Below are 26,584 nucleotides of genomic sequence, written 5' to 3'. Positions count from 1 at the left end.
AGAAGCCAACTTGTGGACAAAAAGTCAATCTAGAGTTAGAGAATCAAACAGAAATTATATAAACCTTGACAATATTAAAATAATATTAAAATTGGAATTGGAGAGTGGGAAGAGAGACAGAATGAGTAGACCACAATGATCAGGTGGGATAGAAAAGAAGATTTTTGCTTTTTATTATATACCCCTCTATTCCTTTTTATTTTTAACCAGTGTATATCTTTGATAATTTTAAAAGCAAAACAAAAACTATTCTAAGTTTTTTAAGTATCATGGCATAGAAAGATCAAAGGAACTTGAAGCTTGCCATTTATGGGTTGTAGAATCTGGGAGAGATCTAAATCTTTCTGAGGCTCACTTCCCTCAATTACAAAATAGGGAAAATTTCTCCCTCACAGGGTAGTTTTCAGCAGATGAATGTACATGAAAGAATTTGGCCCACAGTGCCAGATTTATTTCTTAATAAATATTAAAGATTTTTTAGTCCCTTTTCCTTCCTTGAAGATGCTATCCCCACCATCAAAAAAGACATCAATTATTTCAGAGGAAGGAAGCTCTCTGTGGAATTCTGTGGCTTAGATTCCAAACAAGAGACATAACTGAAAGTAGGAAAATATACATTGAGACTTCTACATACTCAGACACCTGCAGGCCAAAGCCACACATACATAGCAAGAACGATGAACTTGTTACCTACCTAAATCTTATGAGAGATGTTGCTCTGCAATAGCCAAAATTACTACTACTGGCCTGGTGCTGATACCCAAAGATCTGGGTATATGTTGCTGATTCCCAAAAATAACAATCCAGTGGGGCTTGAACTCCCTTGGTTTAACACATTGCCCTCATTAACATGCATACTCCTAGGAGTGCATTTCCAATGTACTAAACAGAGTTTGATTTGAAAGGGAAGAGGGTCAAGAAAGAGATTAAAAATGGGCCAACTTCCCACAGACAGAGCCTCAGAAGGGGTCCTGGAAAGCCATGGTAGCACAGCATGTGGATGCAGAGTGACCAAGAAGAGTCTGAAAGTGGAGGTAGGTGGACACACAGAAGAGTATTTTTCCCTACTTTAAGGTGTTGCCTTGTGTCACACCTGGTTACATGTTTGCACACGCAGTACCTCCAGTGCAAGTGCATGGTCTGGCTCAGCCTTCTTAGAAGCAAAGGCCAATTATGACAATGCCTCTTGAACAGAGAACTTCTCAAACCTTAATGTTGGGAAGCAGACGTGGCTCAACTGAGAGTGTCTGCCTACCATATGGGAGGTCCCAGGCTCAAATTCAGGGCCTCCTGGCCCCTGTAGTTAGCTGGCCCATGTGCAGCGCTGCCATGTAAGGAGTGTGGTGCCATGCAGGGGTGTCTCCCACGTAGGGGAGCCCCATGCCTGCACTGAGCCACCCTGTGTGGAAAAAAGCACAGCCCACCCAGGAACAGCACCACACACACAAAGAGCTGACACAGCAAGATGATGCAACAAAAAAGAGACACAGATTCCCAGTGCCGCCAAGAATGCAAGTGGACACAGAAGAACACACAGCAAATGGACACAGAGAGCAGACAACGGGGGGTGGGGAGGGAAGGGGAGAAAAGTAAATAAAATAAATCTTTAAAAAAAAAAACCTTAATGTCTACATGGGGATCTTATTAAAATGTTGATTTAGATTCAGTAGGTCTGGGATAGGGACAGAGTCAGCATTTCTAACAAGGTCCCAGTTGATGTTGATGCAGCTGGTCTACAGACCACACTTTGATTAGCAGAGGGGCTAGAAAATCCCTTCATTTTTAGTTTCTACACTACTCTAACCAGGCTCTCGTCAGCTTTTCCTGAACCAAAATCAACACTCTTCCAGCTGGGGGAGTGGTAAAATGTAGTGGTTTTGAGAGCATGGGTCTTAGAGTCAGACAGCTTAAACTCAAATTCCATTTCTGCCACTTAGTACCTATATGACTTCGGCCAAATCACTTAACTTTTCTATCCCTGAGTATCCTCAATTGTCAAATGGTGATAAGAACCTCACAGAAATGCTGCGAAAATTTTAAATAAATAATATAAGAGAACATTTAGCTTGCTGCCTCTACTGGTTGGTCTCTTCACTTATTCATTCTTCCTTTACCTGCCAGGACAATCTCCCTCAAATTTGCATCTATCACATCAGTATATTGCTTCAGGGACCTCTTAATGAATACCCAAATCAAAGATAAACTCCTTAGCTTAATGTGATATTCAGTTCCTACTGTCAACCATGCCTCTCCAAGACCACCTCCACTCCCTCCTTTCAATATCACCCCTCGGTTATTCCCCGTGAAACCTATCTTCCCAGGCAAACCACCTAATTGCCACTATTAAACTTGTTACTTCTGAAATCTGGACACAAGCATTTAGAGCTCTAGGGAATTTTTAAGCAATCATACAGTCCAAACTGTTCATTACATAAACCAGAAAATAAAAATCTAGAGAGGCTAAGTGACTTTGGCTTTGACATCAAAATCATCGCCCATCAGTATAAAAACCTGGTGTACAGACTTCTACTCCAAATGTTCTTTCCAGCCTCCTTCCCCACTTCCTCTTCAGAAAACTCCAGGACTCACACAAAACTCACTTAAACAAAAGGCCTTCCCTCCACACTTTACTCCAAACTCTCTCAGATTTAAGGATAAAGTTTATGTTTTAGTTTATTCCACATATTGGTAAAACATATAACTGATTTCAGTTGACAAATTAGGGAGGAAAATTCAATGAAGTCAATTATTTGCCTCAGTATAGACAAAATCAATCGAACATTTTAACACTTAGTTTTTGAAATCTGCCTAACAAAGATTGCTATTAATAGTTACCTTATTTTAAGTGACTGTCTTCCCTTTCCATCTAGGTTATATGTTTCTTGAAAAATAGGAATTTTGTCCTACTCATCTTTGAATCCCTCATTGGCCTGCCCAGGGATCCTGCTCCCTTTTCATGTACTCTACAAATAACTGCTAGTTTGCTCATACAATGTTGAGTTATATTACTTTTGCAATCTTTCTTATTTAGCCCACTTTGTTATATTCTGATGTATATTCCCCAATATAATGGCATAAAACATAGAAAGATGATTCTCAATAGCTATGGGCTTTTTACTTATTCATATATAACTTTGTATTATGAAAAATATTTTACATTTGTGTTCTTTACACCTCAAATCACACGATACATATCTTGAGGGTTAAAAGCATGTCTTCTACTTCTTATCATTTCCCCAAATTATAAACCCCTCCTTCTACCAAAGTAGTTGAAACTGTGTGATACATATTACAAAATGACAGAAATAATTGTTTTTACACGCTAACACACACATAAGCTAGCAATTTGGTGTACTGAAATAACCAAAAGTAAAAACACAAGTGCAATAATAAATGTTATATACACAAAAATGTTTGCAAGTTGCAAGCCAATCTAAATTCTCAGAACGAAACTTTAAAAATGTAATTTTAAGTATTCAAAACCACATGATACTACAGTAGAAAAATACCCTAAATGGAAAGTTATTGAAAGAAACTTTTTTTTTTTTGCTTCAAACATTGTTTCAAATTCTACTGGAACCCAGAGAAAAGTAAAGCATGCTTTGCTTGGATTTTAAAGAAACAGTAGTGCTGCACCCCGTCTTACATAGACACAAAAAAATATCTGCCTATTTATGTGTGTACATGTATGTGCTGGGGTTATCTAACCTGTCTTAGATGCATTATGAGAGCTGCTTATTTATAGTCATCCTGGAGAGACTCCCTTTTTAAATACTCCTTTGGAATAGTAACTTACATGTTTTATAAATCCAAATTTTCCTCCACTGGATTTGCTTAAAAAAAAATCATATAACAAGAAACAAAAGTCATTATTTAATATTACAAATTATGATCAAAACAGCTTAGCCTTATTTCTCAATACTCAAGCTTTAAAAAATAGTTCCATTCCTAAACTAATATGTTTTCATCTAAACCTTTGTCCTTGCAATGTCTTCAGTAATATATGTTATTCAGAAATTTTTACTTTGGAAAACAGGAGGACAATAAAGGACTGTTTTATATCTTTAGCTTCATTTTAGTCTTCCTATATTCGTACCCTAGAGGTTCCAGATTCTTATCCACAAAGTGATTATGCTCTAGGACTGAATCAGATTTGTAACAAATGTCCACTGGGATCCTTCGACCTATCATCGACGGGCAGAGCCGATAGATGTCTTCTAGCTCACTGAATCCTTTCACCTTACCTCAGGGACTTCCCGCAAAGCTAGGTGGTTAGATGCTTTCTCTCACAAATGACAAAAATGAATGAAAAATTATTTCAGAATAAAAAAATGGAAACCCAAATCATTATATAGTATCCAAAAGCAACCCTGCACATACCACCTTAGTGCCCAAATAAGCAGGTTCACATGTAGACAATGAAGGACATTCTTTAAGGTTTTGAGTATCGTTATCTCTAATTTTATCTGATTACTTATATGTACTGTTTATCTTAACAGTCCAATATATTCTACCACAGAATAGCATAAAACTTCAATACAGTGAAGTCTGCAAAGGTCTAAAACCTATTATGATTTTTTAAAAATTTTCCAGGGGAAAAAAGCATTAAGCTAAAAAACTGAAATTTCAAATGTGAAAATCTAACAGGAGTCACAAAATCATTTATAAATACAATACAGACTCTTACTCCTTTTCTTAAAAGGTAATTTAGCATGCTATTTTCCCCTTTTTTGCTATTGGTCTTAAATGTATTTTCTCTCAAAAATTAAAGAGAGATGGAGAAAATTACAAAGTATAATATTTTTATGTTACAAAGTATACAAAAATCTGTCACTACTTATGTTACAATTCTAGACATCAATAAGGTACTTTTTTCAATGCACCACTCAAAAATCAATGATATCAACTCTTTTGTATAGAGAAGCAGCATACCTTTCAGGCAACTAGTATTAATGAGTAGTCATGACTATAGAATCTCCATCTGTTTCTCTGACAAAGCTGTGGCTACTCTAGTCTCTCATTGAAATTCCATTAATCTGGTCTACCAAGGTCCAATGCGAAAATCAAAACTCCATCTAACCCTTTATCAGTTCACAATAACCTACAAGTGAACTCTGCCTGTTAGCATGCAGCAAGTTATGATTTTGCTATCAATCAGACAGTTGGCCAATAAAAGGGGGAGGGGGAACACACAAGCTGGAAACAGTGTGTCTGGCAGGGTTTAGAGACTTTATTTTTGTTTTCTGTTTTCATCCCCTTTCAATTTCTATAGGATGTCTGGACCTCGTGAGAGTATGCATTATTCTCCTTGGCTGTGATTTAATTGCTACCAGCAATCAAGTCGAAGCATCACTGAAGTGTGCTTGAATTTCATTAGAAGATATAACTTATGCTACTTTCCTACAGTACCTAATAAACCATAAAGAAACCAAAACACATATGGCTTGAGGGAATAACTGGAAAATTAGGTGGCCATTTGGGAACTGAGTGAACTTTTGAACCAGAAGAATACAGAAAAAGAAATATTAGAGGGAAAGACAGACTTAGAGAGCACACAGATATGTGCGGGTTTGACCTTTACAGTACCTTGAAATTACATTAGCATTATGAAAAATACATATCATATTTAGAGTTTATAATCCATCAAAGTTGAGATATTTTGTTAGTGCCTACCATAAGGTAAAAGTCAAAAGGACGAAACAACAATCCAATTTGACAAAAGGCCTTTTGGTGACCTGTGTTAATTTGGTTATACTTAATGTTAAATGAATTATCTTTCTATAATTAATACATCATTAGACTGAGGACATATAATGAAGAAAAAATTATTCAGCAAAGAGAACACATATAAAATCTAAGTTGCAAGGAAAAAACAGCATGCCTAAATGATATCTTAGAGTGAAAATTATAAGTCCAGATGGTTTTTTTAAATTAATTTATAATATTTTAGAAAAAAATACAATACTATCAAAATGATATCTCTATATACCTAAAATGAATAATACTAAAAGTTAAATTTTCAACCTGCTTAAGAATTGCTTATTTGAACACCGATCAAAATGCAATTTTTATATGTTACTAAACAATATTCAAATATTGATAAAATAGCCCTTTAACAATCAATCTTTTTATGCCATTAATGAATTTCCTATACACTTGGTTATGGGAACAAGTGAAAAATTATTTATTCATAATTTAGCCATAATTTACATTTTCCTAACAAATCACTATAGGCTTTCTAGCTCTTACAGATATAGATAGACAGACAAACAGATCATTTTTTTTTTTTAGGATGTATAGGGGATTGAACCCAGGACCTCATATGTGGGAAGCAGGTACTCAAACCACTGAGCTACACCCTCGTATAAGTACATAAGGTTTCTTAGATCATAATTTTTTGTGACTACACATAAAGTTCCCTTGTGCATCAAAATATGCTATTTTGAGAAACTCCAAGTACATATAGTTGATGAATATATCTGTGTGAATATACATATTCCCTTGGGTACAAATATTCTGTGTGTATGCACAAACACACACTCATTCATATCTACCATTGTTTTATAAAGAAGCAAAAGAAATAACTGTAATATGTCTGAAAAATAGCTCAACTTAAATGATAATTTCTACTTCGTTTGAAAATATTATTTCATCAACTACAAAGCATTTTCTATTAGAAATGCTTGTGAAGATCAGGTCAGAAAGACTAATACTCCGTTTTGGATGGCAAAGGTGACTGAAGGAAGGTGGGCATGTTTTTAAAAGATAGGAAGGGATTATAAGAGAAGGAAATCTCTTTCCTTAAAAAAGAGAAAATTAAATGTTTGCCAAAATGTAAAATTCAACATAAAATGGCTATGATTATTATTTCTACACCTTGTACAAAGTTCTGAATATTAAAAAAAAAAAAGATTGTGTTAGTCTGAATCAGTGGTTAGAATGTTTATCACTTATGCATGTGCTTGACTTATCCCTGTTCTGCAATAGACATAATTTTATACCTCATAAAAGCAATTTATGTTTCCAAAGGGAATAATCTAGATAACATAAAATGTGGAGTGCTCTGTTGCACGAAGCATATTTTCATTCAGCAATTGTATTTAGAGATGGAACTGCACAGTTTGATCATCATATAGTGGCAGAAGGCATTATTCATTTCTATGTCTGTTTGAAACTTTGAGTGCTACAAATTAATATGCATGGCTAATTTATCAATACACATTCAAATTTATAACAATATATCACCCTCATAAGGATTCTATAACACAGATACACTTGACTGGCTATAACAGAAAGCATACATTATACTAAAAACAAGTTTCATGGCTTTTGTAACATTTTAGAAATTGCTAAGAGATAAACCATCAATTTTCATATTAATTCAATTAATATAAAACACTATGTTACTGTATAATATGAAGCATTTTTAAGTGACAATCAGAAAAATGAAAATGGATATTGAAAGAAGCATTTGATGAAAACCTGTTTCGATGTGTGAAGGTAATGTAGGAATAATTAATTTAATATTTTATGAACTCATTTTGTATGAAGTTTTCAGAAAAAAACAGATCAAAAACCTGTTTCATTATTTATAAAATAAATAATACAACAAGCCAATAAGTAGCACAATAAAATTAAGCAAGAATCTGGTACTATTAAATTAATCAACAAACTGTTACTAATAATATTCACACAATGATGCCAGCACATTTCTGAAAATGTTACTACTAAAGAAACTTTTCTAGAAAAGAAAGCAACTATATACTTAGGAAAATCTCACTATTCTTGCAGAACCACTAGAGAGAGCTCTTCTGTTCCTTAAAAGGTTCTGGTAAAGGTAAGTTAACTGAAACCTCTGGGTTTATCTGCTTTCTGACAAGATCACCAACTCTACACATTGCATTGTTTTGAGTGAGTGTCAAGAAGTATATTCTACAGAAAATGATCACTTACCATCAGAGGGGGCTTCATCATCTTTATCATATCGTTCTGAAGCTAATGATATAGTATCTGGAGGCCCAACGAAAGGATCATTATATTCTTCCCCATCTTCTGTATCACCTGTATCAGAGAAAATGCCTTCTATAATTTAGTCAATTAAAATAATATTATTTTGTCAGAAGAGGTAAGTTTTACTATTAAAATTCAGTTGCTGTCATGGAAAAACAGGAAAAACTTTTTTAACTACGTAAAAACCAGTCTTATTTTAGTTTATATCTAATGCAACTTAGACATAGTAAGAATTTTTGAAGGTCAGTATACGACTGCTTATTTCAGTTACAAAAGGATACTATCCCCAAATGACAATCTCTATGAATAACACAAAAAAAAGTAGAAGCAGGGTAAAATATGTGTGTCACAAACAAAAACAACAAAACAAAAACTCATGGAAAGCACACCAGAAAAGTAATTCAAGTAATTTCATTTACCTATTCAAAACCTTGCAAAATTATGATGAGAAGCTAATCATTTAAAGCCACATGAATATTTTATGTTTCTATTAACAATCAAAGGATTACATTAAAGTAGATTATAAATACCTAGCTGCATTGTCAAGAATACGAATTCTTTAGGTAGAAAATTCCATTAACTCCAAAAAACATTTTCAGTTCAAATAAGCTGGTTTACAAATGAGACACCTTCAGTTTTCATTTGGTGATACATTATCTTTTTTTTTTTTTTTTAATGTTCTGGCCAGTTTTCTACTTGATTTCCAAATCCTGGGTTAGCTTTTTTTTTTTTTTAAGCTTCCAATCCCTAAGGTACAATCTTTCGGTTTGGGTTATATCCCCATATTCAGCTAAAAAAAAACTTTTTTAAGTGAATCAGATATTTGCTAACACAGTTACATATAAGCACTCATTTTTTTTACCCTGATTCCATAACAACTAAGGAAAATGTATGCTTAATACTATATCAGATAACTATCTTCTTAAAATTTCAAGTTATCTTAATAATTCAAGAAGAACCCAGCCACCTTAGGAATTACCCAACAAGCATAGTGACAATCCTTGTTAAAAAAAAAAAAAAAAAAAAGCAAGCAACTTGGGTACTTATAGTATCCCATCAGGACCATAATTCCTGGTCTGGTCCAGATTAAAGTTAGTAGTGCCTCCAAAAGGATATGTCTCCTCTGATACCCATTTGATAGAAGTCACCCTATTTTTCACCACATTTTCCATAGAGGAAATAGTCTTTTTCAAGACAACACTGACAAAAATACTAAAAGAACCAATGTTCATCTCTATTTCCTTGTAATTTTGCTATTTTGTCAGCATCCATCATCCTTATCCTGAAAGTAAAATACAGGGACATCTTCCATCAGGACATTAAGAGTAGAAAATGGAGATGACAATCTTGTTCTTAATGATTCCACCACTAGGTGCACTATATGTGGTGATGTTTTCTCCCCAATTAAAATTCCAACAACACATATAAATACCAGTCATCCTTCAGATCTTAATTTTTCTTTCTTTCCAGATGTTCAAAATACTTTTCAGAACATTCAAGAAGCTCTTGAAATATTTCTCTTATGAAAAGAAGAGCGCTCTGATTTTAAATACGAGGAAAGAGAGAATCTCAAAGTGCTAGTAAAAATATCTTGACTATGGAATGACAGTTCATGGAATATGTAGTAAGAGAGGTCACAAAACTCTCAATTGCTTTAATTGCTAGACTATCCTTATCTTCTAAACAAAGCAAAACTTTATATGGGATGAATTTTCTAAGGACATTGGATATGATGCTCTATTTTAAAAATTTGCCATGGGAAAAAAAGGTATTAGGATACTTGCACTACACCACCAAAAATTAGTACCTTAGCATATACAGCTAAAGTCAATGGATATATGGGAAGGATCTTGAAAAAAACTTCAAATGCTCAAGCTTAAATCTACTAAATTTTATATGGAGATAAGCAAAAAAAATTAAAACAAAAAGTTTTGAAAATAAAAGGTAGTTCGATACTCTTTGATAATATCAATTATATATATTTTGTGTGTATATACGCATATGTATATATATCCATATATATAGACCTACAAATAAACATATGTGCACACCAATATACTTGATATATATAAAAAAAGATTATTATTAAAGCTGTAAATTCAATAATATATTTAATACAAGTTAAGAACATTTATTCTACATAAATTGGTCACTGACATGTTAAAGACTTCTGTGGCTTCTGCTGTTTTTTTTAAAAAAAAAAACTTTTTGGTTTATGTAATTAAAGTAAAATTGTCATCAACTGATGTATTCTAAGAAATGGAGCTTACTACAAGTGCTGTTTTTAAAAATATGTGTGATATTTATAATTATCTGTCTAAAACAAAAATTAAGTACTGCTAGTGGCCTCAGCTCTTCCTTTTGTTTTTAGCTTCCCTTGAATTAACTCAGAAAGCAAAGACTCTCTGTGGTATTTGTCCAGGGCGAATCCCTTTTTAACCTGCATAACTTGAAAGGACACACCATTGTCCCCATGGTCCTCTACAATTTACAGTTGTTCTAGTGAGGTTCCATTCCTTTTCCCTCTCTAAATTTTTTTCACCCCAATAAATAGAAGATGTTGTCTTATAAGGCGCTTTAATTGAACACAGGGGTCGCTGTTGAGTAGTGCAAAGCATTTCACCTCCCCAGAGACTAAGTATTTGCAGCTATTCCTGCAAAGACTTCTATAAATTAACAGGAAAATGTTCAACTTGTGTTCATGTAATAGAAAGCTGAACTCCAAATCAACAATGGGCATCAGGTAAACGTATCCAATACAATTTACAGACATAATTGAAAGCATTACAGCCTAATCAGACATCTAAAAGAAAAGCATGCTCAAATGAAATGTCTACAGAATCATTAGTTGGCAGCCATTCTATTACAATCACACATAATGTCAGCGGTGCCTTGAGCCTGTGCCAATGACAACAGCATAAATTTTGCATCTCATTTCTGTGGTCATAAAATTAATGATCAGTTTAAAAATACTTCTTTGTAAAAGTTATTGCGCAAAGAAAAGACATGAATGTGTCCCTGTTATGTACTCACAAGGATAATTATGGGGTTGTTGCTCATTAATACTGTTTCTTGTTTCCCTAGAAAAGCATTTGATTTATCCCACAACTTTAAAAAGTTTAATTAACGATACAAAGTTAACATCTAAAAGACAATGATCCAAGACTTCCCTTTCTATAATTTCAGTGGCAACTTAAGTACCACAGTAAAATCAAGGTTTAATCATACCACAGCAGCATATTCCTCAGAAAACCATTTTTAAATTTATAATAGCTGGGTTCAAATAGATATTATCCATTCTTTTTTATATGGTTCATCATCAGTTAACATTTTACTAAATGCCAACATATGCAGACCAACATCAAACTCAACAGCCATGATTTCTCCACAACTGGAGTTGATATAATCACATTACTGCTTTTTTGTCAAAAACAGTACTATTTTAAACACAGTCAAGTAAACATTAAACTAACTAACATACATTATATTTAGATGATAACCATTCCATTTTATAGAGTATGAAAGATAAACTCAGAGAAAAAAATTTTTCTTAAGGGAAAAGAAATTTCTAATTCTCTACTTACTTCACTAAAATATCTCAAGTAACAATATATAGCTAAATAGACGGAATTAAACATTTAACAAGTTAAACATTTATGTGGTATTCTTAAAACTTTGAAGGGTTTAGGTCACAGGACATAAGAGATTCTCCTTTTATCTCTTACGTAATAGGAAAGCTAACTTATAGAGTGCAAATAATGAAGAACTTCTCACACCAAATTGAGACACAGCCTTAAAATAAGATACCAGGAGCGAATGTGGCTCAAGCAGTGACACCTGCTTCCCACATGATAAGTCCTGGGTTCAGTTTCTGGTGCCTCCTAAAAACAAACAAACAAAAAACAACAACAACAAGCAAAAACAGAAAAACAAACTCTGGAGAGCTGATGTGACTCAATGGTTGAGCGCCAGCTTCCCACGTACAAGATCCCAGGTTCAATCCCCAGCACCAGCACCTCAAAAAAAAAAAGTATCATTTCTCAAGGACTGCCTCTGAAATATACTCCACTACTATAGCACCCATAATCTCCAACATGCTTACCACATTTACAGGGCCTGGGGTGCAAAGGGTTGAAAAAGGAAAAAGCTGCAAGTTATTTAGTCAGATGTCATTACAAAGTTTAACTTTCAACAGAAAATATACTTAAGAAGGGGAAAGGAAATTAGACATCATACAAACTTCTGAATTTTCTGCTGTTCTTAAGGATATTAATAGGTCAGATAAAATGAGCCCCTTCTTACCTAATAGTCCTGCTATTTTAAAAAGTAGTTTAGTCCATTAATAAATTTAAGAAATAATACAAATGAGAATGTGAAACAAAATTGCTTTCTAAATAAATCTATGCACATTTAATAATATCAATGTAGCCTTAAGGACAAAATCTATTAAATAATTTTCTTTTTTTGGAATTAGAGGAAAAAGGGGTTTAAAGGAGAAAATAGGAGCTTTTTAGCTAGAGCATCTAAAGGGAATCAAAAGCAATTTATTCATATTTTTAAAGCTGTAGGCACTAATGTTTTATGCATTTTAAAAAATATTTTCTTGAAATATTTGTCTTATGTTAATGTATGTCTTTCTTTTAAGAATTTATGATTCTAAAATTATTGGAAGACTGAATCTATGAACCAAAATTTATTTAAATCCTCTTGACAAATGAAGCTGAATATGAGAATATGCATTAAAATGTTTATTTAATACCTACTATTTGTCATGCACAGGTATTTTCACAGTATCTTATTTAAATAAATCATTCTATAAAGAAAAATAATCATACCAAAATCATGACCAGAGTGAAATGAGACTAATAAAAGGTCAAGATACAACTAAAAATAAAACTTTTTTAAATTCTACGTCTAATAAATTTTAGAACATTCTATTTTTATACTCAGTCAATAGCAGTTTTTACTACAATCAGTAATATATTTTCTTTGCAAAAGTGATTATTTTAAGTCACGTTTAAGAGATCTATGACCTTGTTATCAGATAGCAAACAAGTTCTAAAATAATCAGATAGCAAAATTCTAGTACATGGAGCCTATGTTCAGGAGTACAGTTTATAGGACTAAGCTCTTCTTCATTGCAAAGAATATATAGAAAACTAGGGCTAAATAGTCATTCTGTTATGCACAATGCTTTGAAGGATTAAGAAAGAAAAAAAAACTCTCTATTCTAGATAAAATAGGCAATTTGAAATTCAAATGAATAACAAAGACTAAAGCCTAAGCAAGGCGGGTTCTAGTGGCTTAGAGTCAAATCTTTCCTAAGCACAAATAATATTAAGGAATTTCGCAAAGCAACTAATAATTATGCACAAGTCCCAATTTGTCAGACCTCTTCAATAAGAAATCTAGACTTGAGCACATGAGGAGATAAAATGAAGACCTTAATAAATTAAGGAAATGAAAAGGGAAGTTTTAAGACAACAGCTTTCTATGGAAATGAATATAAATAACAAGTGGAAAATTAACTCAATAGACAAGCCTCAATATCTAGGAGCGAAAAAAATATATATATCTAGGAGCGACTATAATAAAAACACGATTCTAACATACAAATTATTTTCACCAAAAAAATGAAAATACAAAAAATCCTCAGATCTATGCAGCTTAGTGTTTCAACAATTTTATCAGTATTAATTTTATTTAAGAACTCTCTATCTGGTCCTTTTTTCTCTAATAGTGATATTAAAATGGTACTCAATTGACATTTGTAAAAATAATCTATGTGAAATAAATGAGGATATAAAGGTAAAAAGGAGGTAAACAACTTCAGTTCACTTCACTATAACCCCAGTCACTTGACCTGAGTGAGAGAGCAAGAAAGAAAACAGTAAAAAGGGACACTGTTCAATTCTCCTGGATGACAGCATCAAAAACCCCAAACATACTAAGAATTGAATTTACTCAATGTAGAAATCTGCTAATTAATAAATTCCTTTTTTAATGCATCTTGAATGATTACTTGGTAACTATTAAGTCTGTACTAATTTCCCTTCACTATTCCTAACAAACTACAGGAAAAGTCTTTTTAGGCTAAAGCTAAATATATTTTGAGGAATAAAATTACTGTTTTTCTTATTTTTCCAAGGTATACCTCCAATTTATCCACAGGTGTACTTTTGAGCAGACACTCTTGGTGATTAGTTAACTCAATATACTAGTATTGAGCTATAAATGACTTAGATGAAAATGATTACGGGAATCTCTGAATTCCATGTTATCTGAACTGTTATTCTAGGCTCATTTTTCAATATCTATCAAATACTATAAAAATTTCCATTCTCTTTGGAAACAAAGAACATATCTCAGTAATGTAATTTTAATATCCACACACCTGAACAAATCCTAAAACAGAATGCCAAAGGGAAAGTTGCTCTAGCATTATTAAACCATATGCAATTATATAACTTCATATTATTATGCTTCCTTAGCTTAAATGTTTTTAATGTATAAATAATTAAGTCACAATGAGAGTTTGACAAATAATCACTGGAACAAAATATGACTTTTAGGAAAAGAAGTAGAATTTGACATCTAATATTCCTCTAAAAATAAAGCACTCTACAAAAGTTATCAATTAAAAATGCATAAATTCATTATTTCTATTTTTAACTAAGTAAAATGAAACATGATTAAACTCATAGTTAAGGATTCATTGTAGAGTACAGATCATTTGTGGGGAGGAAGAGTTTCCTGCTCTTCTCTTTATCGAATAGTGTTAAAAAATTTTAATACGAAAAAAAATCTATCGTTTCTCAGCCTTTTGGCTAAGATCAAGTGAAAAAAAAATCCCATCTATCCCTTCCCATCTAGACACACAGTACACACTGATCTTAATGATTTAAAAGTGAAAAGAAACTGTGGTTTCCTTTAAACTGCTTGATTTTAGGTTTGTCTGGTTAAGTACTTGGTTTATTGAAACTGTCATTACCCTCTCACTTATCAGTTGGCAGAGATATGACTTACTCTGTGGTATCCACTAACCCCAGTTAGAAGATACCATTCTACATTCTTCCCCAAACCAAAAACCTCGCTTCAAGTTGCCTGACTGACCTCATCCTGTGACCCTCATAGCAGCATCCCCAGCCTTCAGGTCATGACCTATGAGTTAGCATTATGCAAATAAGGGCCATCCCAGTTTTCCTTACAGAATTTAAGACATGAAGTAGCAGGAATTTCCTACACCTTCCAGATCTGGTTTTCAGTACACTAAGCAGCCGTCCTTCAAATCTTAAGGAGGGCAGTCTAGTGAGCAGCACTCTCACATATTTCAAAAATGAAACTGAATTCCCTTTGAAATATTCTATGGCACACATGCAAAAGTACTGCATGGAAAAAAAAAAAACGAGCACTTGAAAAAGATTAAATCACGTCCTCAAACAAATATTTGTATTTAAATAATTTTTAAAAAGCAATTTTCTTCATAAGGTAGCGTATAAGCACCCAGCCACAAGGCCCTCCTGCTTACATCACTATTATAAAAAATAATCTCTGTAGTGTTAAACAGCATTGGGTTGGGATCTCACCAATGCCTCACCAAATTAATCCATATATAACTATAATTGTATACCTTTCATATTAAATTTCTGCCACAAAGTACTCAAAGAAACATAACACCTAAGCATTGTAAATATGTAAGATTTCTGCATCAGAAGGCCATGCAGTCTGGATACACTCTTAAATTTTTTTCTCAGCAGGGGGAGCTAGCACTCTCATCTTGAAGGTCTAGGTACACAACATGGAAATTAAAATTTTGATTCCAACTAGCAAATTTCAGTGTGTTAGATTATCCTATTGAAAATCTCCATGGAGGAAAAAAATCATGTCTTATAAACTTGAAAATTTACCTTTGTCTTGAAATTCCTGAAGATAGCTGCAAAATAAAGCAAGAACATTGTAATTTAAAACGAGGGTTAACAAATCAAAACAATGCCTAATCAGTGGTAATAATTCAAATCTATTTTTAAATCTATATTAGGAATACACATTTAGAGGGGAAAAAAACTATTTCCTATCCTGAAATGACAATTCCAAAAGGCTTATTACTTTATGATGAAAGTAACATAAGGTATTAACCTACAACTTACATTACACTTATTCATTTAAAGTACAAGCAATTAAAAGAATTCTCTTTTTTGGTGTGTGAGGTATTTTCTGGATTTATATTAAAATCCTCAATCTGCCTTATGTTTTATCATTTAAACCAAATATACCTTCATACAAGCAAAACAAACAGTTGGATTTTGCTAGGATGCTTAGAAAAATACATAATCAAGAAACATCACCCAAAAAAGGGTATTAGAATAAGCATGTCTATTTTTAAAATTATTATAGTAGAAATTTTGTCCTCTAAAATAGTGAATACCAATTATATTAGAGCATTAAAAATGTTATTCCATGATGATCAATTCCTTATTAAAATTTAATTACAACATTGCTTCTAAGTAAGAAATTAGTAATAATATCCAAGTGACTTACATAGACTTTACATCTTTTATCTTCTTAATAAGGGATTCTCTCTTTTCCTTTGCTTTCTTGGATAAATTTTCCCCTCTCAGTGTGTCTGCTACAAATGTTTCAACATCTAAACCATGAAATATAAGAAATAGGATACAAATTATAGGAAAGAATCATTTTTTGTGAAGACAAATAGGACAATGATTGTTTCTACCCATAAGTGTTAACATCTGTACAATTTGTTATAGTTATTTATCAGTCCAAAGCATAACAGTTAAACTATGTTTCAAATACTAAGTTGGACAAATCTGTTCACCACTTAGCTAATAAAATTTGTATGCTCTACTTATGCTTAGCACAGCAAATGCTATTTGGATGTTTGGCATCATTAAACCAGGAAGAAGCATGCAAGTTTTAATAAACTATGGTGCCCCATAAAACATATTTTCTCATATAAAAGCAAGCACTGACCTTATATGCATGGTTACTATCATTTTATAATATTTTTTAAGTTCCTGTATAAAAATGTTATTTACAATATTTTATCAATATAAGCTAATGTCTCTGATAAGGGCCTATTTTACCAATGTAATCTGTTTCAAGGAGTACCATTTTTAATGTTAAAAGGAAAATACAAATCCCTTTTTTCTAGCCTTGATTACCAAATCAAGCCCTCCTCTTCCTCCTCCTCACCTGTCCAATCCACTCTTATCATCCACAAATAAAAAAGATAACTAACTGCGTCATTTTGAGAGCCCTTGTTTCCTACCTTGGTATTACCACCTGGAAATATTTCTTAAATAAAGGAAGAAATGACAAAAATAGATTCTTACACTATTTAAGAATACAGTAGGCAAGAAATAAGATTCAATGGCCTCATATAACATTTTCACATAGCCTTATAAAATTGCAACAAATCCTTGCTGATTTAATTTTTCAATAGTTCCATTCTTATTGTTCATAAAATACTGTACAACTTTGATTTTGTTTTCAGAATTTCAAAGCTCACTTTGAGATATCTAATATAAAATACAACATTTTTAAGTAGTTAACAGTTGTAAATCATTCATCTATCATACTGAAGAGATGTATGTATTATAATTTCTTTCTTTTCATTTAACTATTTTGTCCCTTAACTCACCCTGATTAAAAAAAAAAAAAGATGGTATCAAAACATACAATAATATAACATGCAGGTAATTAAAAAGAGTATAACAAATAGTCTCTCACCTGCACTTACAATTAACAATTTAAAACCTAGTTTTAAGACAGATGTTTGGAATCAATTTTAAATTCTTGATTACAATTGGAAGTATCTTGGTTTACTAAAAGAAAGTTAAACAGTTATTCTATACATTCATAGTAAACATATAAATATTATTACATAATTGCTTATTTTTTATTTACTCAGTTAATATCAGTCAATATCACAAGTGAAAGATCAAAATTTAACCTCGTTATTCTTTTTAAAAATAACTTTTTCGTTTGAAGTCCGCTAATAACTAGTATTGTTAAAAGTAAAAATCAAAACGAAATGATAGCAAAATATCACAGCTTCTCTTTCCTTGAGTTGTCCATTTTTAAGGAGCGGACATAGAGACAAAATCCAGCATCAGTGCAAGTTAGACCCAGACTTCTAAAGAGAGTGCAAAATAATGATGCTTGTGAAGCAACACTCTGCGCCAAACTCTTTCAATTTTGTACCCAGAGGAACAAGCAGCCTTTGGACTTTTCAGGTATCAGCTGAAAAGAAAAGATCATCGGTTTCCCTGGATAGTTATAATAACTCTACTAAGAAAATGGAATAAGGGAAAGAGTAGCACATTCCTAGTGCTGATTCTTTCTTCCAACTGGACTCTGTACTTGGGAGAATGACTGGCACAACGACTGGTGAAGAGTCTGCTTAATGCTATTTTCGCTCAATGTTTGTCTTTAATTCCCTCTTTCAGGAGTATTTAATTGCCTATTTTACATCTTCATTACACAATCCAAGTTTAAACAAACAGGACCTATTTTGCATCCTTGGAAGCAGTAACAGAACAAATAACAGCCTAAGAGTTCTTTTAAAGGTCATTTCAGTTTTATAAAAACTCAGAAAACACAAAAGTGTTTCCTAACACCCTTCCCTAAACATTTTAAAAATACTGAACCATACTATTATTTTATTAGAAAATGTCGACAAAGTGGGAGACTGCAGGGAGAATTGGTATTTTTCAAGGTGGGAGATTCAAAGATTGGGCAGGGGGAAATATCTATTTTTTAGAGTACTAAGCGTTTTAATTTATTTATTCCTAAAGCTTTTCCCAGAAGAGGGATTAAGGCAACTAAAATGATTTAGTATATATTGGAAATTTTTAAATCCAATACAGAACATTACATTGGAAGCAGTTCCTACAATAATCTTAGTTTAAGTTTGCTGGCTGGCGCCCAGAGAGGTTTTTTTTTTGGGGGGGAGGGGTGGTTTTTAGCTTTCGAAATTTATGTTATTTCTTAAAACTCCGTATACTTTGCCCGTTCAACTTGTAATTTAACGAAACCAGCCTCTTCCGGGCACAGGAGTCTCGGGACGCGCCAGGGGCCTTGGCCGGGTCCCCACGGAAGCCACCGACCCAGCTCCCCGTTCCCCCAGCGCACAGTCCGCCTGAGCAGGCGCCAGAGGTCCCCGGGCTCTGCGGGCAGAGGCCCGGGTCTGCGCCCACGACCACTGGGGCTTTAACCCCAGGGCCCGCGTCCCAGAGCCGTGAGCAGCGAGCGCCAGTTTCGGGCAGCGCCCTGGCTAGATAAATGGGGCTGGGGCTGCGGCTTTGTAGCTCAGAGCCGGGGTAATATTTCAAAAGCGAGCAATAAAAAGCGAGCGAATCAAGTGCTCTTTGGCTGGTTGGAAAAGAGATTTGAAGCTTTTTATTGTGTTCTGAACAGCCTTGCAAACGGTCAGCGAGCGAGCGTGCCAGCCCCCTCGCGCCTGCCTCCGGCCGTCCAGCCGCTCGGCCAGCGCCGACGTCTCAGCGCCTCCGGCCCGCCCGCGACGCGGCGGCGGCCGCACTGATTCCAAGGAGAGGGCCGCCCGCCTCGCCCGCCTCGCCCGCCTCGCGGCCTGGGGAGCTAGAATCTCCACGTCGAGGCAGGCGCTCTGCTTCTCAGAGCCGCGCGCAGCCGCGCCCCGGGAGAGGAGAAGCGTGGGGGCCCCCCTCGGCTGGGCGGAGGCGGAGAGGGGCGACCCCGGCCCGCCAGGGCTGCCCCCCACCGCAGCCGCGCAGACCCAGGTCCGCGCCGCCTGAGTCTAACCCCAGATTCACCCCATCGCCGTCGGCCTCCGCCCGCACGCGTCCTCGAGGAAAAAGCAATGCAGCGCCTGTAAACGGACGGTGGCTTTCTCTCCTGTTACACCTCAACCTTGTCTCGAGGGTAAACCCTATTCCCTAGTAGAGCTGTAAGACTCGGGGGAACCGGCGGCTGGATTGATCAGATTTACGACTGCTCTATAGATAAGTGTTAAATTCTTAAACAAAATTAAAAGATGGCTCGTCCTGGCTCAGTAATCTTTAAGCAAACAGTTTATGTTAGAAACCCATCCATTGCTCGTGACCACTAAGAGGCAAACGTTTAAACACACACCTAATGCTACTCCAATTTTCCTTCCCTTCCACCTCACCCCCAGGAGAAAAACTGCCTCCCCGTGTGCCCCGAGACTCTCCCAAGGTTAAAACAGGTATCTAACACACACCTACAAAGGCTAACTGCTCTCTACCAACCTCTATATTGATCACTCACAGCGAAAAGATTTGGAACCACACAAGGACAGCATATTTTAAATTCTTGCAAACCATAAAATAAACTGTCAGCCTCTCCAAGCTGGGTACAGAAAGAAGTTTGACCACTTGCCCTGACCATTCCCAACAACAAACAGCCTGGAATAAGACTCCAGGCTGGGTACTGTAAACAAGTCACAAAGGTGTCTTCCCTCCTGGTCCCCCAGCCACTAGGTACCCTTCCCCAAATACACACACACACACACACACACGACCTCTGTGATGACCCAGATTATATAGGGGCCTGGAACAAGAATTGGACTGAATCTATCACCTCTGCCTCAGATCAATAAAATAGGTGTAAAACCAATCACACAGCACCCCAAATGGCCTTACTACTTAATTCCCTATCTCTCTTCTTTACAAACTGGGCCAGATTTCATTTTTGTATTCACTGAAATGTGCTGTGCCAAACTTAATGCAGTAAGGATCCAGCCTAGAATTTAAGCTGGATCAGAACAAAAAGACAAGCTTTTCTTTTCTCTTAAGGGGGGTCTGGGGCGGGGGGGGGGGGGGGGGGGGGGAGTTGTCTAGCCAAACACCTACTGGTGAAAACATAAAAGTCATTAAACTGGGCACATGCAGATCAATGGAGCCCAATGCCAAGAGCTGGAAAACAGCTAATTGAAAAGGTATTGATTGTTCTAATCAATGTCTTTCACTTGACTACCTAGCATTTTTCTAAGTTACAGTTGAACTGCATACTTTTTGAACATGAAAGAAGAGACATGAACAAGCACAGGGAGTTCTCAAAGTACAATGGGTAAAAAAAACATACCTGAATCTTACCATCCAATGATCTGATAAAATTTTCAAAATTGGCTTTGCAGGCTAAATGATTTATTTTGATAGAAAGCTGGCTGTTGAAGGATAGGGTGAGCATCTTTCAACCTCTAAAAGATGAACTCTTAATAGTTCCTTATAATAATCAAAATCTTTTTACCACACATTTTCAAAGAAGCCACAGTGATTAACACATTAGTCTGAGATTTACACTATAGTGACTGTTAGACAGCATCTATTGCAATGTGTTCAGAATGCGATTGAAAACGAAATGTAAACTCAGTGGAATGAAAAAGATAGACTTGGCTTTAATTGAAAAAGACAAACTAAGTGAATAATGAGTATATAAAAACTAGCCTATGCCACTTTTATCACCCATATATGACACTTAATCTTAAATTTATGAGAGACAACTGAACTGTGTTTCAAATCACCAGAGGCTTTCCCTGCTCTGCTGTTTCTATCTTTTTTCTAGTAATACTTTAATACTGGTAACAGTAGTGGTAAACCCATTTGGAAATTTTTCATATGCTGCTCACTTTTTAGTATATTTAAATTCTTTTTTAAAAGAAAACCAATGATAATTTGGACTAAGTAACTATTAAAAAACTGCAAATATCAAGAGACTCAAATGAAAAAATGCTTTGAATGGAAAGTCATATGGAAAACAAGCCAGTCAAAAGATCTCCCTAGAAAATTAGACTATTATATGTTCATAGGCAAATAATTTCCCTAATACCACATCAAAATTCACCTATATCTTTTGACCCATATAAGAAGCTCTAAAAACTTCTGGTCCCTTGATTTACAACTTCATAAATGCATATTCCTATTTCTAGAAGGGAAAATCTTAGAAGTGTCATAGACTGATTTCATTTTGAGATCATGTTCTCCTATCGACTTTATGCTCATTAGTTATTACTGCCAAAATGAGGGAGGCTTGGTCTTGTTCTGTAGGAAAATCCAGGTGCTCAGATATAGGTAACGGTTGGTGACACAGTAGGTGGCACTCTTCCCTTTACATACTCAACCAGTACCCCAGAAGGAAGTTTTGGGACATAAATAATTCTCATGGGAAAAGTAAAACCAAATATTGACCAAATTACAAATGGAACTTTGGTAAAATGAAAATAGAACCATACAATATTCTGAATTGAAGAAAGTTTGCCTCTACTTCAACTGAATTGCATTCTTAACCTAGTATTCCTTTGGGAGTATTGATTATCATGTGTTTGAAGGCTGGGGGAAAAAAAAGTTCCCAAATGTTTCCCCAATAGGTGCAAATGTAATATTTCTAATCAAGACTGCCAAGTGAACAGAATCTCAAAGTCAGTGTGCAGAAACCTTATAGCCACTTTATTGTTTGGTTTGGTTCTGGTGGTTCAGAGTACTGATAACCACTATTTTCTTTCAACATTGGTTTTGTTTTCTAATTTATAAAGGAAAATAACATCCTCTTGCAGCTTTCCTTTTTTAAATTTGTTGGCCTAAATATCTTAACCTGTATGAGAATATCTAATAGCAAATTACTAACACTCCAGCATTCAAAAGGTGATTAAACAAATGAATGGGTTAGGAGGGCTTTCTTAGTCTCACTCTCTTGCCTGCCTGGAAGAAAAACTCATAAAAATCAAGGTTATTCTTGTTGTTAGTCCTGGTCAAAATATTTAGACATGGGAGAAGATTGAATGGACAAGATGTGGGATTAGCCCTTGATTTTAATTATCCATGCTAAACCCGTTCTGCCTTTATTGTGGAAAATAAAATCAAAGGTTGCTTAAGGTACATAAGAGAGTTCAAAATTTACTTTTGCTAATAACAAAAATCTATGATTCTTCACATACATGTAATCAAAAGAACTCAGCACTTTTATTTAAAAAGTATAGGCATTTTAAGATTTAATATAATGATGCCACAGAAAACATAAATTATATTCAAACTACACATCCACTGATGGGTTATCAATAAAGGTGAGTTAAGAATGATAACCTGTATGATTTTTTTTTTTTTTTTTTTTTTGCATTTCTATTGGATGTTTTAAAAGGAAAAAGGGCTGGGGGAGAGGGTAGAACATTGAAAGAGTTGCCAAAATCTGCTCTATTCAGAAAATAAATAAATAAATATGATGAAGAGAATACAGTTGAGAACCTAACCCTATTAAGCGGTTGAAAAGTCAAACAGTTAACACATTATATGACATATAATGACACGAAGGGAAATGTCCAAGCAACGTTATTTTGTTAACATTATCTTTTGACTTTATATTTTCTGAAACAAAGAATTTTAAATCCCCAAAATTTATTCCTACGTTCTCTACCTTGGAATTGTAATGGAATTGTAATACTGCGCCATAAATTCTAAGAGCACTCAATGCAAACTACAATCACCAATACCTACACCTCCTTCTTAGTTTTAAAGACCACCAACTAGGTAAGTCTAAAATCTCTAAAATTCAACCTGATACCAACAGTTCCTCTACAGTTATAGTAATTCTACATCTAACCATGTATTATTACCCAGTACACCTGAATTATACAAATCATCATGCACAATCCCAAAAGTATTTCTTGGATGAAACATAAAATAGCTGCTGACAACACATTTTCTTGAAACCTTCCCTATATCAAAAAAGAATATAGTTACAGTCAAACATAAAATCTTAGCAACCTTCCTTGAATATCTTTAAAAAGCTGAAAATAAAGTGTAACCCAAATTTATAATCTCCAAAATGTTAATATTTTTAATACTTCATGTTAGTTTTGATATGTGACTTGCTATATTAACATGAAATACTAAAAATGCCACTGAATGTTCAAAAAGAAAGGCTGATTTCAGACATTATACTAGTAACCAAAGAAAGAGAGGTGGCTAAAGTACATAGGAAGTTAACCTTGGCAGATAATTTAAATATGTAATTCTGCGCTTTCAATTAAATTACACAGGGGCCACTGGAAACACGTTACCAATGAAGATTTAAAAATAAACTGTCTCATAATACCTATGTATCTATCATACTATCTGCTAATATATCTTTGTGGATCCAAATAGCAATATGGATCCCAACTATGGGAGATGTCAAGCTTTAAAAACATGCACCCAGAGATTTGCACTTTATTGCTTAAGTTAAAAAATTCAGACCTAGAATATCCTGAAAATGGTGAGACCTATTTTTAGAGTAATGATAAACACTTCTCTGATCTGGTTATTAGCATAATATGCTAAATAAGCAAGCCCAGAATTGTATCAATGAAAAGTTTACCTGTAGTAAAACAAAATCAGTATTCATGTCAAACTCTTATGTAATGGAATAAAAGCTGCCTTAAATCAGTCTTTACAATTCTTTCAATATTTCCTTAGTGGTACCAATCAATGATGACAATCATTTCTTAGTGAAATACTATCTCACCATAAATACATTCATCACAGTGTATATTCACATAAACATAAGTCTGTCTTTATGCACTATTAGTTTATTTTCTCTATTATATTTTCAATGCTAGCTACCAAAATTGTGTAACAGCATATTAGATTTGGTCTCACCCTGCTGGAGTAGTAACTTACTATTTAAACTGTTACATTTTAGATGTTTTAGTCGATACTGCTTTTTAAGAGTTAAAACTTGCAACACAGGCATCCAGAAGAAACTCTCGGTCCTTACACATGATCAATATTGACAGATAAATATTTTAGAGACACCTAAACTAAACTAAAAGAATCAAAACTCAGCTTCCAGCATTCTTATGTACACAGAAAGTGAATGATGGTCAGAATTCCAGAACATCAGAATAGGTAAGATTTGTGCTACCCTAAAAAGATGTCTCTTCTACTCTTTGTTGAATCACATATTTTTCAATGGCTTAGTGAAAAGACACACCTCCCAAACCAGTACATTAATAAAATTAACCATTAATGGCATTTAAAAACCATAATTTTAACTCCTAAAGTAAGCTCCTATAAATAGTAATTTAAAACTGAAAAGGGGAAGATGAGAGTGCAAAGATGAAGTACTTTAAATCACGTGACACAGGAAGTAGGACTTTAACATATCCTTCCTTTTTTTGTTTTAATATGCTACTAAGGCTGAAGACAAGTGGCTATTTGAGAATCAGGCCCTCTTCTTAAACATAAGGTGCCTGAATGTTAAAAAAATTTTTTAAAGGAGGGGGGATTGTTTTTAGTGACAAACCCTTCCATCCCATAATCCCTTAACACCTGTGGCTCTGACATTTATCTCTTCACACCTCTACACCCTCCTCCCCCACTGGCCAGGCCACCCAAGATTCTTTGACTAAAGCTCCTTTCCCAGTTCTCTCACATGCATTCATTATTATCATTCATTCTCTCTCCCTCTTCCTCTTTCTCTCAACCCTCCCTCCTGTCCTTCCCCGCACCACACACGTAGGGAAAGCGTCTTCACCAGGCATATAGAATTGTCCTGATCCCATCAATGTAACCCATCCAAAAGAGCTTCGCCATCAATCCCGCACCAAATTTCAAAACACGCCCACTTCCTCAGCCCCAAACGCCCTTTTACCTCCTCCCCGTCCCGCCCCCACAGGCCCGGAGACCAAGGGAGCGTGGGGAACCGGGGAAGGAGGAGAGAGACACAGAATGCTTCTGTCCCCACCCGCTCGCCGGCCCCTCACCCCCGCTCCCTTCCCGCTCATTACCTGCCAACAGGTTCTTAATTTCCTCAGGGAGGGGGTAGGGAGAGGAGGTGCTGGCGGGGTTGAGCATGTTAAGGGAACGCAGAGCGTGCGGGGGAAAGACCTGTGCTGAAAGAGCAACCGACGGGGTGGGCCTGCGGCTACGACCTAGACTCGAGATCGCGGTCTCGATAAGGGCAGCGGGGCTATGAGTCCGAACACTGCTGGACGGAGGCTCACAACAAGGAAGTCACTGAAACCCGGGCAGCAGCAGCTGGACTCTCGGCCCAGCCCCGCCCGGAAGATCGGGGAGGGGCGATGGGCGGAGATAACGTGCTGAGAGGCCGAGGGACCCAACTGCGCATGTGTATTCCTCAGTTTTCCAAACCACCAGAGAGAGCGCCTCAGGACAGGCCACGCCCGCCAGCACGCAGGGTAGCGGAAGGAGGAGCGGATGGTGGGAAGGAGCGTACTGGAGCGCGTCACTTGACCGGGAGCGTTGAAGTTCATTGGCGCCATTTTGGATACTGGCACTACCGCGATTGCGGACCGTTTCTCCATGACCCCGGAAAATAATGTATCGGTAGTGCCTAGGAAGTTTCCTATTAAAGATCTTCTGACTAACGATCAGCCCTACCGAGGTTTCACTCCTCGCCTAATAATCTGCAAGGAATTTTCGACTACCTTAAACAATTATGGCCGCCTTTGTCCTATTCAATGAAGTTAACGAAGTCCAATCTTCCGCCAGTCCTCCTTGGGAAGCCAGCCTGCATTGTGATTGGCTCTTACATTTTTTTTCTACCCAGCTCGAATTCTTGG

The 26,584-nt window shown here is 35.4% G+C and overlaps 1 protein-coding gene across 1 annotated transcript in view; it reads right to left on the bottom strand.

The window, feature by feature from the left end:
* SKAP2 (src kinase associated phosphoprotein 2) overlaps window positions 1-26,171 on the bottom strand; it is a 184,930-nt gene extending 158,759 nt beyond the window's left edge. Inside the window, exons 1-4 of the mRNA XM_004484801.3 lie at window positions 25,790-26,171; window positions 16,549-16,654; window positions 15,918-15,943; window positions 7,954-8,061 (exon numbers count right to left, since the gene is read on the bottom strand). Of these exons, the coding sequence (XP_004484858.1) occupies window positions 7,954-8,061; window positions 15,918-15,943; window positions 16,549-16,654; window positions 25,790-25,856 (307 nt within the window). The 5' untranslated portion in view covers window positions 25,857-26,171. The remainder of the gene's footprint in view (window positions 1-7,953; window positions 8,062-15,917; window positions 15,944-16,548; window positions 16,655-25,789) is intronic.
* Window positions 26,172-26,584: the final 413 nt, after the last annotated feature.

Source organism: Dasypus novemcinctus, chromosome 5 (assembly GCF_030445035.2).
Source record: "Dasypus novemcinctus isolate mDasNov1 chromosome 5, mDasNov1.1.hap2, whole genome shotgun sequence".
Classification (NCBI taxonomy): domain Eukaryota; kingdom Metazoa; phylum Chordata; class Mammalia; order Cingulata; family Dasypodidae; genus Dasypus; species Dasypus novemcinctus.
This window is presented reverse-complemented; position numbering and strand designations above follow the sequence as displayed.